This window comes from Bombina bombina, chromosome 6, assembly GCF_027579735.1.
Source record: "Bombina bombina isolate aBomBom1 chromosome 6, aBomBom1.pri, whole genome shotgun sequence".
In the NCBI taxonomy this organism is placed as follows: domain Eukaryota; kingdom Metazoa; phylum Chordata; class Amphibia; order Anura; family Bombinatoridae; genus Bombina; species Bombina bombina.
In genome coordinates, this window is record NC_069504.1 from 394,828,736 (window position 1) to 394,844,675 (window position 15,940).

Consider the following 15,940-nt stretch of genomic DNA (forward strand, 5'->3'; position numbering starts at 1 on the left):
CCTGGAAGGTTCTCTTTCTACTGGCTATTGCTTCAGCGCGCAGAGTATCTGAGATTGCCGCCTTGCAATGTGAGCCTCCTTATCTGGTGTTCCATTCGGATAAGGCTGTCCTACGTACCAAGTTAAGTTTTCTTCCTTAGGTCGTGTCAGACCGCAACATCAACCAAGAGATTGTGGTTCCTTCCTTGTGTCCAAATCCTTCTTCTGTGAAGGAATGTTTGCTTCATTATCTGGACGTGCCCCCAGATTAGGTTCTGCCTCTTTTTGTCCCTCCCGTTATCATTCAGTGTCCTCTAGAGCTTGGGTATAAGTTTCTCAACAGTAAGGAATGATGCCGTGGACTCTCCTTATATTAAGAAGTAGGGTTGCACCGATACCAAGTATTTGCAAATGCACCGATACTTAAACCGATACCTCCACTTTCTACCCATATGCCATCTTGTGACGTTTTTTCAAACTGCATGTTCCCATTTCATTTTAAGCTGTGGCGACTAAACTAAAAATTGTTCACTTCTGTTCTGCCAATACAAATTGCTGTTATTTGTATTATTGTAGGAGAGGTCACTGTACCTCGTTCAGACAAATCCCTCAAGTACTGGGCAGTTAATAAACTGAGATTTCCAGCTCTAGCTAAAATGGCCCAAAAATATCTTTCTGCCCCATGCAGTAGTGTGGAAAGTGAAAGAATGTTCAGCTTAGAGTCAAACGTCCTTACTGATAGCAGAAACGGACTTACAGCTGAACATGTAGAGATGCTTCTGTTCCTTAAAAAAAAACGTCACTAACTTTCGAAAAATTATTCTAATTGCTAGATTGTTTGTTATACTGCTGGTTCTCATCTTGCACAATTATGTTCCAAACATACTACACTCTAAGGAACATCCTTAGTTAGCTTATATAATTGCAGGAAGAGTGTTCATAGTAAAAATTAAGTTAATTCCTATGAACACTCATCCTACAATTATAGGACTAGATTTAGATTACATTTGATTGGTAATAACTGATAATAATAATAATAAGCTTTACCAATGCTCTGTTCACATTTCCAACTCCATAGACTTTAATGTAATCTAGCCCTTAGTGTTGTTTCCTATGATTAAACAGTGCACTGTTATGTTTTTTACTGCATTGCACTTTTGGTTGGTTGTGATTTTACATTTGTTATTTATTGTTTTTATTATTAATATATTTTATTGCAATATTTTTATTTAGAAACATGTTCTGTTTTAAAACTGTTTTATTATTTCATACTGTCTTTTGAGTTACAGTTCTTCATACTTATAAAGAAGGTATCTTAAATAAGTAATCTGTATTGTGCTTGGTAAACTGTCACATGACATTAAAAAAAAGTATTGGTAATTGGTATTGGCGGAAATTTGAAAAAAGTATCGGTACTTGTACTCAGTCTTAAAAAAATGGTATTGGTGCATAAATTATGCTAACCAGATCATTTCATTTCCTTCTGTATAAGGAGAGTCCATGGCCCAAGCCCATGTTCTCAGGTGGGCGGCCCTCTAAATTATATTTTTCTTCTGGCACCATTTATACCCTGATATTCTCTTACTGTTCCTTGTTCCCTCGGCAGAATGACTGGGGGAAGTGGGAGGGGTATTTAAACCTTTGGCTGGGGTGTCTTTGCCTCCTCCTGGGGGCCAGGTTCATTATTTCCCAACAGTAAGGAATGATGCCGTGGACTCTCCTTATACAGAAGGAAATGAAATTATCTGGTAAGCATCATTTATGTTTTTTCTTAAGAAATTTTTTTTAGTCTTTAATTTTCTTGGCCCATACCTGGTCTATATTTTGTATCCTGAGGTAGATACTTTGATAAAAAATCCTGCTAAACATTCAGGATTCACTGTTTGTTGTAAACTTATTTATTCAAGCCACCAGTATTTATTTACATTTTGTATCTGAGAATTTAGCGACGTTTATTTTAGTTGTCTAATATTTTGGGCAGTTTACGTCTGGTCCGTGTTTTACCTCTAGCCTGCAAAAGCCTTTTTGAAGCTTTACCTTTGGAAATGTATTTTACTTGTTAGTATAAGGAGCAATAGTTTGCTCTTTTTTTTCCCTGAATTTTTGGTGAAATAATTTAGTAAGTGTTTTTTCATTGCATTCATCAGGGTAAATGCTGCAATTTGGTTTCATATTACACCCTTGCTGCTTTGCAATCACCTGATTTTATTAGCTTGTTAATGAGGCAAGCAAGAAGACATCCTAAGCAGGTTGTTTTCTTTAGACTAAAAGCCCTTATGTGTCTCAAACTTGCTACACTCCTTTTAAAAGGAAAACATAATAAATAAGTTTTCTAGAGGGCTTTATTATTATGATGTACTCGTGTTCTACTATCACTAAATGTATAAGGAGGTTTTTTTTATGTTTGTTTTCTTTCATAAGGTGGTGAGAGTCCAAGATCCATTACGCATGGGATTCATTAATTAGCCACTAGGAGGTGGCAAAGTTTCCTGAAACACTCAAGAACACTTCATCCCTCCCACCTCACTGGTATGTCAATTTAAACATTTCTTCCCAGGAGGTGGTTGAAGAATTGAGGTGCTTTTAAGTTTTCATTTGAGAGGGGTTCTCAGAATAAGTTGAGGCCTGATTTTCCCCCACAGATTGCTGCTACTGAGAGACTGAAGAGAGGGGAGACTGGAGTATGTGTTAGTGACACAGTTAGTTACAGGCCTGCCACAGGTGTCACAGGGACAGGTCCCTAGCCGCCTCCTACAGGATCGTCGATATGCTCCTAACTTAAATCCTCAGCTATAATGTTCTCAGCACTGGATGGGCTTTCTACTGGAAGCAGTCATTTCTAAGGCTGGTAAGCTCAGTGGAGTTGGGTGCCTGTCAAGTAAGACTGTTTCAACATTTGCACTCACATAGCCCTTAGGCTATTAGCAGGTACATTTGTCATGTTACATCATAGCCATGGAACATTTTATGTTAGACATTGCCATTAATCATTAGACTTTAGTATTCTGCTGTTAATGTTTTATATGGTGACTTTATGGGGATATAGGGTCCTTGTCTGTGAGCTTCTTTGCGTGCTTCTATCTGTCTATAAGCTCACTCCTGGGGTCTGCTATGTCAGATTTAGCACGCTATCTCTTTTTTCCTAACAATTTTTTTTTACTAGAGGAAAGAGTTAGGGTTTTCTTCTCTTTTGTGTACCAGGTTATATATTATACATTTTATTTAGTGTGCTCTTCTAACTACTTCTCTCTTTTTTTTTTTTTTTTTTTTTTTCTTCATCTGACTATCTTTCCCCTAGCTCTCAGACTTACATGCTTGAAAGTTCTGTTTGCATTTTATATTATGTCTCCTATAATATAAATGTGGTATTATTTGTCTGTAATTTTCTTTATCAGAGGGAACATGCTGGAACTGTCCCCATATATTTAAATGTACATCCTTTTATCGAAGTGTATATTTTGCAGTTTGTGCCTGTTTGCTACTACAGGTAAATTGTACAATTTCTTTGTATGGATCTCCTTATGCATTCCAACCAATTTAAAGCTGTTGTTGCCTCTAAAGAAGTATGTTCTCCTTCTGTACATTAATGAGAGTTCTTCAGATTTTGCTCCTGTTTTTATAGATTATGTGTGTTCTACTGTGTCTAAAATGTTTAGCAGCCACGCCTCTTTCAAGTAAACACAACAGAGTCTAACTAAAGCAGCTCTTATCTGACGTTTCAGGCATTTCTGAATCTCAGAGGGTCACATCTACTAAACAGTTGCTTTTAGACTCATTTGTCTTCTGAGGGTGAAGTCATTTTTGATGATCAGTTTTTTTCTGATCAGGCTACTGGATCTTCCTCCTTTTATAGGAGGTACTGAGTACCTTAGGGAGCAAGATTCAAACACTACTGAAAAGAGATATTTTAGAGATTTTCTAGACGTCGTTTATAACCTCAGAGGTTTTTCCAGTCCCTGACACTATAACAATAATCTTTTCCAAGGAATGGTCCAGGCCTGGTCATTCTTTTAATCCATCTTCTGCTTTCAAAATATGTTCCCTTTGCTTTCTGCTAGTTTGGAACTTTAGGATTAAATTCCAGATGTGGATGATGTCATTACTTCTCCTGCATGAGGGTCTACTATTCCTTTAGAGGATGGTACCACTTTTAAAGACCTTAGGGACAGAAAATCAGATTCTTTCAACACAGTAAGGCCTTTATGCAAGCAGGCTGGTTATTCAAACGAGCAATTAGTATGGCTTGTTTGGCAGCACCTTCTTTCCTTTAGCGTGACAATTTATCTGAACAGATCTCAGATCATTCTTTTGATAATAATTTTCAGTCTCATTTAATACATGTTCATTCTCCAAATGCCTTTATTTGTGATGCTATTGTTGACATTATCAATTTAAATTAAATGTCAAGAACATAGCATAGTCTGTATTGAAAAGGAGAGCCTTGGGGCTTAAGTTTGGTCAGCTGACATGGTCTCAAATTCTAGTCTTCTACCTCTTCTTCCTTTTAAGGGAAACATTTTATTTAGACCTGATTTAGATGATATAATGTCCAATGTTACTGGAGGTAAATGAACTTTTCTTCCAAGATGTCTAAGGGAAACAATAGATCTTCCTACACTTCTAAATCAATATAAAACTATGGCACCCAAACAAATTCAATTTTGGTAGGGGGCAGACACACTTTTTAAGAAGGACTGGTTTCAAACTGTACAGGATCCTTGGGTTCTAAATAAAACCTTTCTCAGGAGTACAGGATGGTTTTCAGATCATGGCTTCCAAGAGGAAGTTTTCTTCTGTCCCAGGTTTCAAAGAACATGTTGAAGTCTTAAGCTTTTGTTCATTGTGTTCATGAACTAGATCTCATGTGAGTAATAGTTCCAGTTCCATTACCAGAGCAAGACCAAGGTTTTTTATTTTAAATTTTCTTTAATTGAGCTGTAACCATACAAATATTTAGTTAGCAACAGAAATCACATATAAAAGAGTTATCAAGGGAAACAGTAATGGTATATATTGAGACATTACAAAATAATAAAAAAACCATAATGGTTGTGATCTGTATATTGGAACTCTTTTTCTTTGAGTAAATTATAGTGCTAGCTAGGTTGATGTTGATGTTATGGGAGTACGCTGGTATGTAATTATCATGTCCATCTCTCTAGGGCATGTGTTGAGAGGAAAAAAAACTCCAAGGTTTTTATTACAATCTGTTCCAAAGGAAGAGGAACTTTCAGGCCAATTCTGGATTTAAGGACTCTAATCAAATTTTACAGAGCTCTTACCTTTAAAAATGGAAACAATTCGGACTATCCTTCCCTTTGTTCAACAGGAGATGCCTACCTTCATATTCCTATCCACAAGTATCATCATCAGTTCCTTTGTTTTGCCTTCTAGGATAAACATTTTCCTTTGTTGCTTTTCAAATTGGTCTGTGTTCTGCTCCCAGACTTTTTACAAAGGTTCTGGGAAATCTATTGCCAGTAGTTCCTTACCTTGACTATATCTTGGTACAGGCTAAATATTTACCTTTAGGTGCATATTTTACTGATTTTAAACTTTTGTTGTTTCTTTGTTAGCTGGTTAATCAACATTCCAAAGAGTTCTCTAGCTCCTAAAACTAGAGTATCCTTTATAGGCATCGTATAGTCTCTATGACTTTGTGTTTATCCTTGACAGATCAAAGAATATCCAGATTGCAGTCATCATGTGGGAATCTTAAGTTTCTATCCAATGCTTTTGTAGCTTTATGAATGGAATTTCTTGGTCCAGTGAATGTCACATCAAATGCAATTCCATTTGCTCAGTTTCATATGGGACCTCTTTAGTTATGCTCTCTACGTCAGTGGTGCAAGGACGACTCTCAGCTTTCTCAAAGGATCGCTTTGGATCAAGCTTCAAGAATCTATCTTGGTGAATAGAGTACTATTCCATTCCTCAGGGAGTGTCTTTTGTCTGTCCATCCTGGACAATAATCTCAACAGATGCAAGTCTCTCGGGTTGGAGCGCAGGATAGGGGGTCTAGGAGAGCACAGGGAGTTTGGTCTCCTCAGGGAGCAAGGTTACTAAAAAGCATCCTATAACTCCTTGCTATCTTCAGGGCTCTTTAAAGCTGACGTCTCCTGAAAAGATGAGACTGTTTCTTGTTTCCAATCAGACAATGTCACTGCTGTGGCATATATCATCCACCAAGGGGGAACTTGCAGTTCTCTAGCGATCAAAGTAGTCTTTTGTATCTTTTCTTGGGTAGAAAATAATCTTTGCTTGATCTCTGTCTTCTATACCCCAGGGGTAAAGATGAAGGAAGCAGATTAACTGAGTCATCAATCTCTTCATCCAGGGCAATGGTCTCTACATCATGAAGTGTTCTTTCAGATAATGAATCAATGGTGTTTTTTGTTTGCTCAAACATTTTTCCAGATATTTTGTAAAATCCAGAGATCCTCAGAGTCGGTAGATGCTCTAGCAGCTTCATGGTAATTTCATCTGGCTTACATTTTCTCTCACATTGTTCTTATGTCCAGAGTGATATCTCAGATCAAACAGGAAGAATTGTCTAATCTTGATTGCTCATGTGTTGCCTCAAAAAACTTGGTATGCAGATTCTGTTGTTCTCCATGGCCTGTCCCTCTAAGTCAAGATCTTCTTTCACAAGGTCCATTCTATCATCTAAATCTCAAGTCTCTCAACTTGAAGGCTTGGAAAATTAAATGTCTAGTTTTCCAACAGAGAGGTTTTTCAGATGAGATGATGGAAAGTTTAGTTTAAGCTAGAAAGCCTGTTCCTAGAAAAAACAATCACACCATTTGCAAAAATGTTCTAAGATGGTGTGATAAGAATAACTAAAGTTGGCATTCTTTTAGAATTTCTAGAATTCTTTTTTTTTTTTTTTCCAAGAGGCTTTGGATAAAGGTTTATCTGCCAGCTCTCTAAAAGGTCAGATTTCAACCTTGTCTGTGTTATATCAGGGTTTATCAAACCATGGGTCGAGACCCATTATTGGGTCACAACACCATGTTTACTTTGTTGCTACTTGTGTGTGTGTGTGTGTGTGTGTGTGTGTTATAGAAGAGTGTGTGTGTGTTGTATAAGTGTATGTGTGGTGTGTATTGTATTAGAGTGTGTGTGTGTTATTACCTTTTACAACACTTTCAAGTTTGACTACAATCATGAATAAAGTGTGCATACATTTTAGTGACTTTACCAAAAATTGCAGCTTTTTAAACGAAGCATAAAAATAGGGTTTGCAAAGGTGTGTTGTATCATGGCACTGGGTCTTGGGGAAAAAGAAGAATTTTGACCAGGTTTTAGCTGTGTCTTGTGTTCCAAACTAACTTCTCCTCCATGGAATTTGAATCTGGTTATTAGCATTTTGCAGGTTCCAACTTTTGCACCAATGCATTCCATTTCTTTCATGGAAGATTTGATTTTTACTAGTAATTCCTTTTGCCAGGAGAGTGTCTGAACTGTCAGCTCTTTCTTGTGAGAATCTTTATTTTTTTTCACCAAGAGAAAGCTGTTTTGATTGATTTTTTTTGTTTTTTCAATAATCGTCTCAGCTGATAGTATAAATCAAGAGGTTGTAGCTCCTTCTCTGTCATAATCCTCAATATTCTAGAAAGACTTCTTCATAATTGGATGTGGTTAGGGCCTTGACATTTTCTTTCAGGCCACTAAAGAATTTTTTCAATCTTCCAGTGTTTTTTTTATTAATTTCTCAGGTTTACAGAAAGTTCTACAGTCTTCAGCTGTTTCTTTAGCTGCATGGCTTAAGCTTCTGATTCACAAGGCTTGGGGGCAGATAAGTCTCCTTCAAAACCTATCACAGCTCATTCTACTACATCTGTTAATACTTCTGGGGCTTTTAACCCTTTCAGGATGGGGCAAGTCTTGAAGATCAGAGTGAAGTTCCGATGTAAACATTACAAGGAAACAGGAAGTCTCGTGATCGTTGATGCAATCACGTGACTTCAACGCTGAGACCAGATCATAGGGTACTGCCTATGATGCTAGGCACGTACCCTAGCCGGATAGGCATGTACCCTAGCCGGATTTTAAAGCAGGAGTGAGCAGGATGCAAAAAAAGTTAGGACGATCCATGCTGTCCTAATGGTGTCTCTCTCCAGCTCCCAGTCTTCGCCCCCTACTTAATGACGTCCCAGTCACATGACTGCCAAATGGATTGGTCCTGGCTCAATGAAAATGGTTTCTGGTAACAAAGCTGGAATACTTGTGTAAGAAGTAATCCATAGAGAAGCAATGTAGAAGCAGCCAAGGATCCAGTAAAAATATTTATTTGTTCAAATTTAAAATCAGCATAGTCCATAAAAAATAATAACACAGAGTGAACATTTAAAACATTTTTCTTTCCTAAGATATGGTGAGTCCACGAAATCATCAATTACTAGTGGGAATATCACTCCTGGCCAGCAGTAGGAGGCAAAGAGCACTACAGCAAAGCTGCTATATATGTCACTTCCCTTACCCCTAATCCCCAGTCATTCTCTTTGCCTGCAGTAAAAGGAGGAGGTGAAGTTTTGATGTCTGATCTACAATCAATATTTTAAAGCAGAGTAGGTTTGCTCTGATCTTTCTAAAGGATCTAGCCTTAGCCCATGTCAGTCTCTTTAGTGGTGGCTTTTAAGCAATTGGGAACTTGTAGGGTACAATCCTCACTGCATTTTCCCAAAACATTTTGCTGCCCTATTTAGATAGCCTGAGTAAGTTTACTCAGTCTTTCTGTGTTTCCACAGGTCCATGTGAGGGATGGCATCCAGGTGAGCTGTCCTGCTGCCAGACAGATAATTATTAATGTAAGTACCAGTTTTATTTTTCTATGTAGCAGGGAAAAAGTTGACACCTATTCAGCTGAAACGCTGCAGGAGGACGTTTTTTATTATTCCTGTCTGGGTGCAGGTTTTTATGGCAGTTTTTGCAGGCACTGTTAGTGGAGGAGTTTTTTATTTCATTGATGGCTCCTTGAGGATCCATTTTTAGTAATGGATTATGTACTTTTATGGGGGGGTTATTGTTTTTTAGCCTGTTTTTCAAGAAAGTTGGCTTTTTATGTCAGCTGTAGGACCGCACCTTTTAGGGAGGTTCGGATTCTGTGATGTCAGAGTTTTTTTGGCGCTTTTCTTAACTACCTGTAAGAGTGAAGTGCGCATATTTCAGATGGCTCTGCTGTTTAGAAGACTTCTTGCTGTTTTTGCTTCTCTGGAAAACCGGATTGTAAACAGGATCGTTTTTTTTCCTCAGTTTGCTGGGGGTTGCAGGAACAAGGTCTGGGATTTTATTCAAATCTGTTTCTGGTCCCCAAGAAAGAGGGGACTTTCAGACCTATTTTAGACCTAAAGTGTTTAAACGAGTTCCTCAGAGTACCATCCTTCAAGATGGAGACTATACGTTTCATTCTTCCTTTGGTTCAAGAGGGTAATTTTTTGACAACCATAGACTTAAAGGATGCGTACCTTCATGTTCCCATTCACTGGAATCATCACAAGTTTCTGAGGTTTGCTTTCTTAGACAATCATTTCTAGTTTGTGGCTCTTCCTTTCGGCCTTGCCACAGCTGCCAGAATTTTCTCAGGCGACAAGGAACTCTCTTCTGTGGTGGTTGTCTCAGGAACACCTCTCCCAGGCAACTTGCTTTCGCAGACCTTCCTGGGTGATTGTGACCACGGATGCCAGCCTTCTAGGTTGGGGAGCAATTTGGGGGTCATTGAAGACTCGGGGTCTTTGGACTCGAGAGGAGTCAGTTCTGCCTATAAACTTTCTAGAACTGAGAGCGATTTTCAATCCTCTACTGGCCTGGCCTCAGTTGTCCTTAGCCCGGTTTATCAGGTTCCAGTCGGACAACTTAACATTGGTGGCGTACATCAACCACCAGGGGGGAACTCGGAGCTCCTTGGCCATGACAGAGGTGGCCCAGATAATCCAGTGGGCGGAGTCTCACAATTGTTGTCTTTCTTCAATCCACATCGCAGGAGTGGACAATTGGGAGGCGGATTTTCTGAGCCAACAGACCTTTTATCCGGGGGAGTGGGAACTCCATCCGGAAGTATTTTAAAGTTTAATCCTCAATTGGGGGCAGCCAGAACTGGATCTCATGGCTTCTCTGCAGAATGCCAAGCTTCTGAGGTACAGCTTGAGGTCAATGGATCCACAGGCTTTCTTGATAGATGCTGTGGCGGTCCCTTGGAATTTCAGTCTAGCATACATATATCCTCCGTTTGCTCTCCTGCCAAGAGTCATTGCTTGGATCAAGCAGGAGAGGGCGTCGGTGATTCTCATAGCGCCGGCGTGGCCTCTCAGGATCTGGTATGCAGATCTAGTGGAAATGTTGTCTCTTCCTCCGTGGAGACTCCTTCTGAGGAAGGACCTTCTACTTCAGGGTCCTTTTCTTCATCCAAATTTTGTTTCTCTGAAGCTGACTACTTGAAGATTGATTGCTTGATTTTATCTAAGCGTGTGTTTTCAGAGTCAGTCATTGAGACCATGATTCAGGCTCGTAATCCTGTGTCAAGAAAGGTTTACTATAAGATATGGCGTAAATATATAATATAATGTATTGGTGTGAATCCAGAGGCTACTCTTGGAGTAGAGTCAGGATTCCTAGGATTATGTCTTTTCTCCAGGAGGGTCTGGAGAAGGGTTTGTCAGCTAGTACTCTAAATGGTCAGACTTCTGCGTTGTCTATTTTGTTGCATAAGCGTTTGGCGGATGCGCCAGACGTGCAATCTTTTTGTCAGGCCTTGGTTAGGATTAGGCCTGCGTTTAAGCCCGTTACTCCTCCCTTGAGTCTTAACCTTATTCTTAGAGTTTTACAGCAGGCTCCGTTTGAACCTATGCATTCCTTAGATATCAAGATGTTATCTTGGAAGGTTTTGTTTCTTGTTGCTATTTCTTCTGCTCTGAGAGTTTCGGAACTCTCGGCTCTGCAGTTTGATTCTCCTTATCTTATTTTTCATTCTGATAAGGTGGTTTTATGTACTAAATTAGGTTTCCTACCGAAGGTTGTTTCAGACAAGAATATTAATCAGGAGATTGTGGTTCCTTCTTTGTGTCCTAATCCTCCTTCTCCTTTCGTCAGTCTTCTGCTTTGTTTGTTTGTTTTTCTGGGAAGCGCAAGGGTCAGAAAGCTACAGCTACTTCTCTTTCTCTTTGGCTAAGGAGTATTATTTGTTTGGCCTATGAGACTGCTGGACAGCAACCTCCTGAGAGAATCACTGCTCATTCAACGAGGGCTGTTTCTTCTTCCTGGGCATTTAAAAATTAAGCTTCTATGGAACAGATTTGCAAGGCTGCAACTTGGTCCTCTTTGCATACTTTTTCAAAGTTTTATAAATTTGATACTTTTGCCTCAGCTGAGGCTTCTTTTGGGAGAAGGGTTCTTCAAGCAGTGGTGTATTCTGTTTAGGTCTACCTGTCTTGTCCCTCCCTTATCATCTGTGTCCTCTAGCTTGGGTATTGATTCCCACTAGTAATTGATGATTCCGTGGACTCGCCATATCTTAGGAAAGAAAACATAATTTATGCTTACCTGATAAATTTATTTCCAGATATGGTGAGTCCTCGGTCCAACCTTTATTTTAGACAGTTATTTTTTCTAAAACCTCAGGCACCTCTACACTTTTGTGTTATCTTCTTTTTCCATTTTTCCTTCGGCCGAATGACTGGGGATTATGGGTAAGGGAAGTGACATATATAGCATCTTTGCTGTAGTGCTCTTTGCTTCCTCCTGCTGGCCAGGAGTGATATTCCCACTAGTAATTGATGATTTTGTGGACTCGCCATATCCGGAAAGAAATACATTTATCAGGTAAGCATAAATTAGTTTTTTTTAGATATATCTATACCTATATATCTATATGAACATATACAAGTATAGATATAAACGAATATTTATTTAAAAATGCAAATAACATTTACTACTATGTGAAGCACATTGGAATGTAAAATCTAAATACACAGTAAAAGACAAAAAAAAATTAAATTAAAAAAAAAAAAGTTTTCACATTTTTAAGGTAGTCTCCAAAGTGTGTTTTTGTGTGTATGTGTATAAAAATATATATATATATTTTTATAACCTTTACACTTAACGCTAGGTCTTCGTTCTCGCAAACCCAAAGCGTTAATTTAGTTTGTGCTTCGCAAACCTGCTTACATTTATCTTGTAATGCGTGCGCCAGTGCAGTCACGATATTAGGTATTGCGTTACGCGCTAACAATAATGTGCACTTGTAATCTAGCCCTTAGCGATATAATTGAATTTCTATTAAGAAAATATGGAGAGATTTGAGCTTTAGACCTGATGTGATTGCACCTGCCCCATGTTATTATTGTAAACGCATGTTCTTCCTAAATTTGTTCATATTTTTTTTCCATTGGAGAGCTTTTGTGAGCTTTTGAAACTGTTGTGATGCCTCTGAATGTTTATCTATACAAAATATTCACACACATAAATGAGGAACATCTGAGGTCAACATAAATGTTTTTTTTTGCCCAGGGTTCCTACATACAGATATAGCATTAAGATGGTCACACTATAAAAATCACCATATTTTAAGTAATTAAAACCAAATATTGTGATTTAACAATTGTTCTGCAATTTTGAGTTCTAGCTTTAAAGGGACAGTATACACTCATTTTCATATAACTGCATGTAATAGACACTACTATAAAGAATAAGATGCACAGATACTGATATAAAAATCCAGTATAAAACTGTTTAAAAACGTACTTAGAAGCTGTCAGTTTGGCTCTGTTGAAAAGATAGCTGGAAAGCCCAGTGCAAGTGGCAAATAAGACTCCCCCCCCCCCCCCCCCTTCTTTTGCATATGAAACGATCCTTTACACAAACAGCAGCAAGCTAGAGAAGGTAGCTGACGGTAATTCACATAAAACTTTGGGGCTTGGTTAGGAGACTGAAAATCAGAGCAATGTTATTTAAAAATAAGAAAAACTAAAAAAAAAACTTTATGGGCTATATAAATAGATCATCTACAAAACATTTATGCAAAGAAAAAATAAGTGTATAATGTCCCTTTAAGTTGTTTTCCACTCTGGGGCAAATTATTCCTGGCTGGTCAGCTGTCTAAAATGGTCCTTTTTTTCTAAGACACAAGATAACCTTTTCTGCAAGTGCATTGTTTATGGAATGTATTACAAACAGTAAACATAAATCCATTGATATCAGTTTGCCTCCCTTTTACATGTTCAGCTCTGAGGCAAAGCCAAGCTTCAGAGGGATGAGATTACCAAAATCATTATCATTAGCTGCTTATTACAGTTATTTTAAATGAGGTCACAGGACATGCATGGAAGGTGCACATGTAACTGAAAACTGATCACGCACATATCTCACTTGTCATGCTCAGGCAGCATGAAGTAGTTCCAGCTGACACCATTTAAAAGGAGAAATGTTCTTACATTTTTAATGAGGACCAGCTGAGAAGCATGTGCAGAATAGCTCTTGAAACTGCTTGTGTTTAAGGACTTTTCTTATCATTTATTCTGTCTGAAATGGAAATGTGCTAAATTCATGTGCTCCATCTACTGGGAAACAAAGGGTACTACAAGAATCTATAGTTGGAATGTGTGAGTCATTCTGTCTTGTGCTGTGCATTGAGGATCCATTTAGTAATGGGGGGGTTAACATTTTGCCTTTTAAAAACTAAGACCCCTATTGTTACATGGCTTTTACTGAAGATTATCTCAGCATGCTATTCTTATAGTGTTTACTGAAAGATTATATTAGGAATGTGGGCTTAGCAACAATGTTTTATAGATCATGTCACAAGCTGATATGTAAATTAACATGTACAAATGTTTTATGCTATTAAATGTTTTCTGTTGCTGATGTGGGTCTGCTACGCATCTTGTGAGGTGTGCATTATATTTCCATGGTTTTCCTCAAGAGAGCTAAAGAAAATGACAATTATTTACTATTATTCACTATTTTGAGTAGCCTATAATATAGTATATAGTAGCACTACTGTACGTGACAAAGGTGTAGCTACTTCTTATTAATGTTTAAATTAAAAAAAAAAAAAATATTGTAGTATCAGGCTTCCGTTTCACTGTAAATCTCTGCTGGATTATATCATCTCAAGTATAAAGGGGCACTCAATTGGGAGACTGCTATCTTACTGTGTCTTTAATACACCTTAAAGGGACAGTCAAAAAGATAATCAGTTTATTACACATTCCCCAGTTTTGCATAACCAACACAGGTATAATAATACACATTTTACATCTGTAATTACCTTGGATCTTTGCCTCTGCAAACTGCCCCCTTATTTCGGTTCTTTTGACAGACTTGCATTTTAGCCAATCAATGCTCACTCCTAGTTAACTTCAAGTGTGTGAGCTCAATGTTATCTATATGAAACACATGAACTAACGCCCTCTATTGGTGAAAAACTGTCAAAATGTATTCAGATCAGAGGCGGCCTTCAAGGTCTAAGAAATTAGCACATGAACCTCCTAGGTTTAGCTTTTAACTAAGAATACCAAGAAAACAAAGCTAAATTTGTGATAAAAGTAAATTGGAAAGTTGTTTAAAATTATATGCCCAATTTGAATCATGAAAGTTTATTTTGGACTTGACTGTCCCTTTAAAGAATGTAAAGGTGCAATGATAAAAAAACAGAACGGTTATAGCATTTTCGATGCACAAGAACTTGGTATAACACCCACAAAAGGGTTAAACACAGTTAAAGTAATTTTCGTCAATGCTTTTCTGTATTCACAAGACCAGCTTAATCAGGTACATTTGACAACATTGTAACAATGTAAATTTAAAAAATGTAATTATCCTTTTCTTTTCTTTCTTGTAGGTGCCCTTACAGAGTGCTACGACGAATTAGGGAATAGATACCAGCTGCCTGTTTACTGCCTAGCCCCACCAATCAATATGATTGAGGAGAAAAGTGACACAGAGACTCTGGACATCCCTGAGCCACCACCAAACTCTGGCCATGAATGTCAGCTGCGCCTGCGCCTCTCTACAGGAAAGGACCTCAGGCTCATAGTGCGCAGCACGGACACTGTATATCACATGAAGCGGCGCCTTCAAACAGCAGAAGCAGTGGAGCCTGCAAGCCAGCGCTGGTTCTTTTCTGGACGACCACTCACAGATAAAATGAGACTGGAAGAACTAAAGATCCCCAAGGACTATGTAGTACAAGTTATAGTAAGCCACCCTGTTCCAAACCCCACCCCAGTAGAGAATTGATCATCTCAGAAAAAAAGACAAATACGCACACCGTCCATTTTCTCTCCTCAGATCACTCCTTACTATGTTTGTACTCAGCCCGTAACTTTTTTTTTTCTTCTTAAAGTCCCGCTAGTCTTTTGCTGCCAGAGCAATGCAATGCATTCCAGGCCTCCTCGGAAGCAAAGAGATTACCAGTGGGAGCCATGTGTGTGTGACTGCAGACGGAAGAGCCGGCCTTCCTCTGAGGTCACTAAAGAATATTATTTGACTTTCTTAATACTGCAACAAAAATACTTTTTATATCAGGAAATCTGATCTTTTTTATCTGTTCTTTAATGGTTTGGACTGTATGTGGATTATTTAGCATTGCACTTTTAAAAAAAAAAAAATGAAATCTTGAAACTCACTAATTTTTATTGTTCTGTTTTCTGTAAACACAATTTTTCTTTAATTTGCAGACAAACAATAAGGGTTCTAATATTATGTGAAGCCACACTAAATGCCTTAAAGCGTTAAAAGGGTGCAATAAATGTTATAATGCACAATATTGGATTAAATCAGTGTTTCTAGCAAAGAATCATCCCCAAATATTTTATTGAGACATGAAGCTAACACTACGTAGATTGGTTTTTGCACACGCTGTCAGCTGACTTATAAACTGCAAAACAAATTGTTTATATATGGTGTGAAATACATTGCGTAATTAGGGGTATAATATCAGCAAACATAAAGGGACGCAAGTGCA

General features: G+C 38.1%; 1 protein-coding gene across 2 annotated transcripts in view; it reads left to right on the forward strand.

Moving 5' to 3' along the window:
- UBTD2 (ubiquitin domain containing 2) overlaps positions 1–15,605 on the forward strand; it is a 235,257-nt gene extending 219,652 nt beyond the window's left edge. For both annotated transcript variants that reach the window (XM_053717124.1, XM_053717125.1), the window contains one exon: positions 14,816–15,605. In XM_053717124.1, the coding sequence (XP_053573099.1) occupies positions 14,816–15,213 (398 nt within the window). In that variant the 3' untranslated portion in view covers positions 15,214–15,605. The remainder of the gene's footprint in view (positions 1–14,815) is intronic.
- The last annotated feature ends 335 nt before the right edge of the window (positions 15,606–15,940 follow it).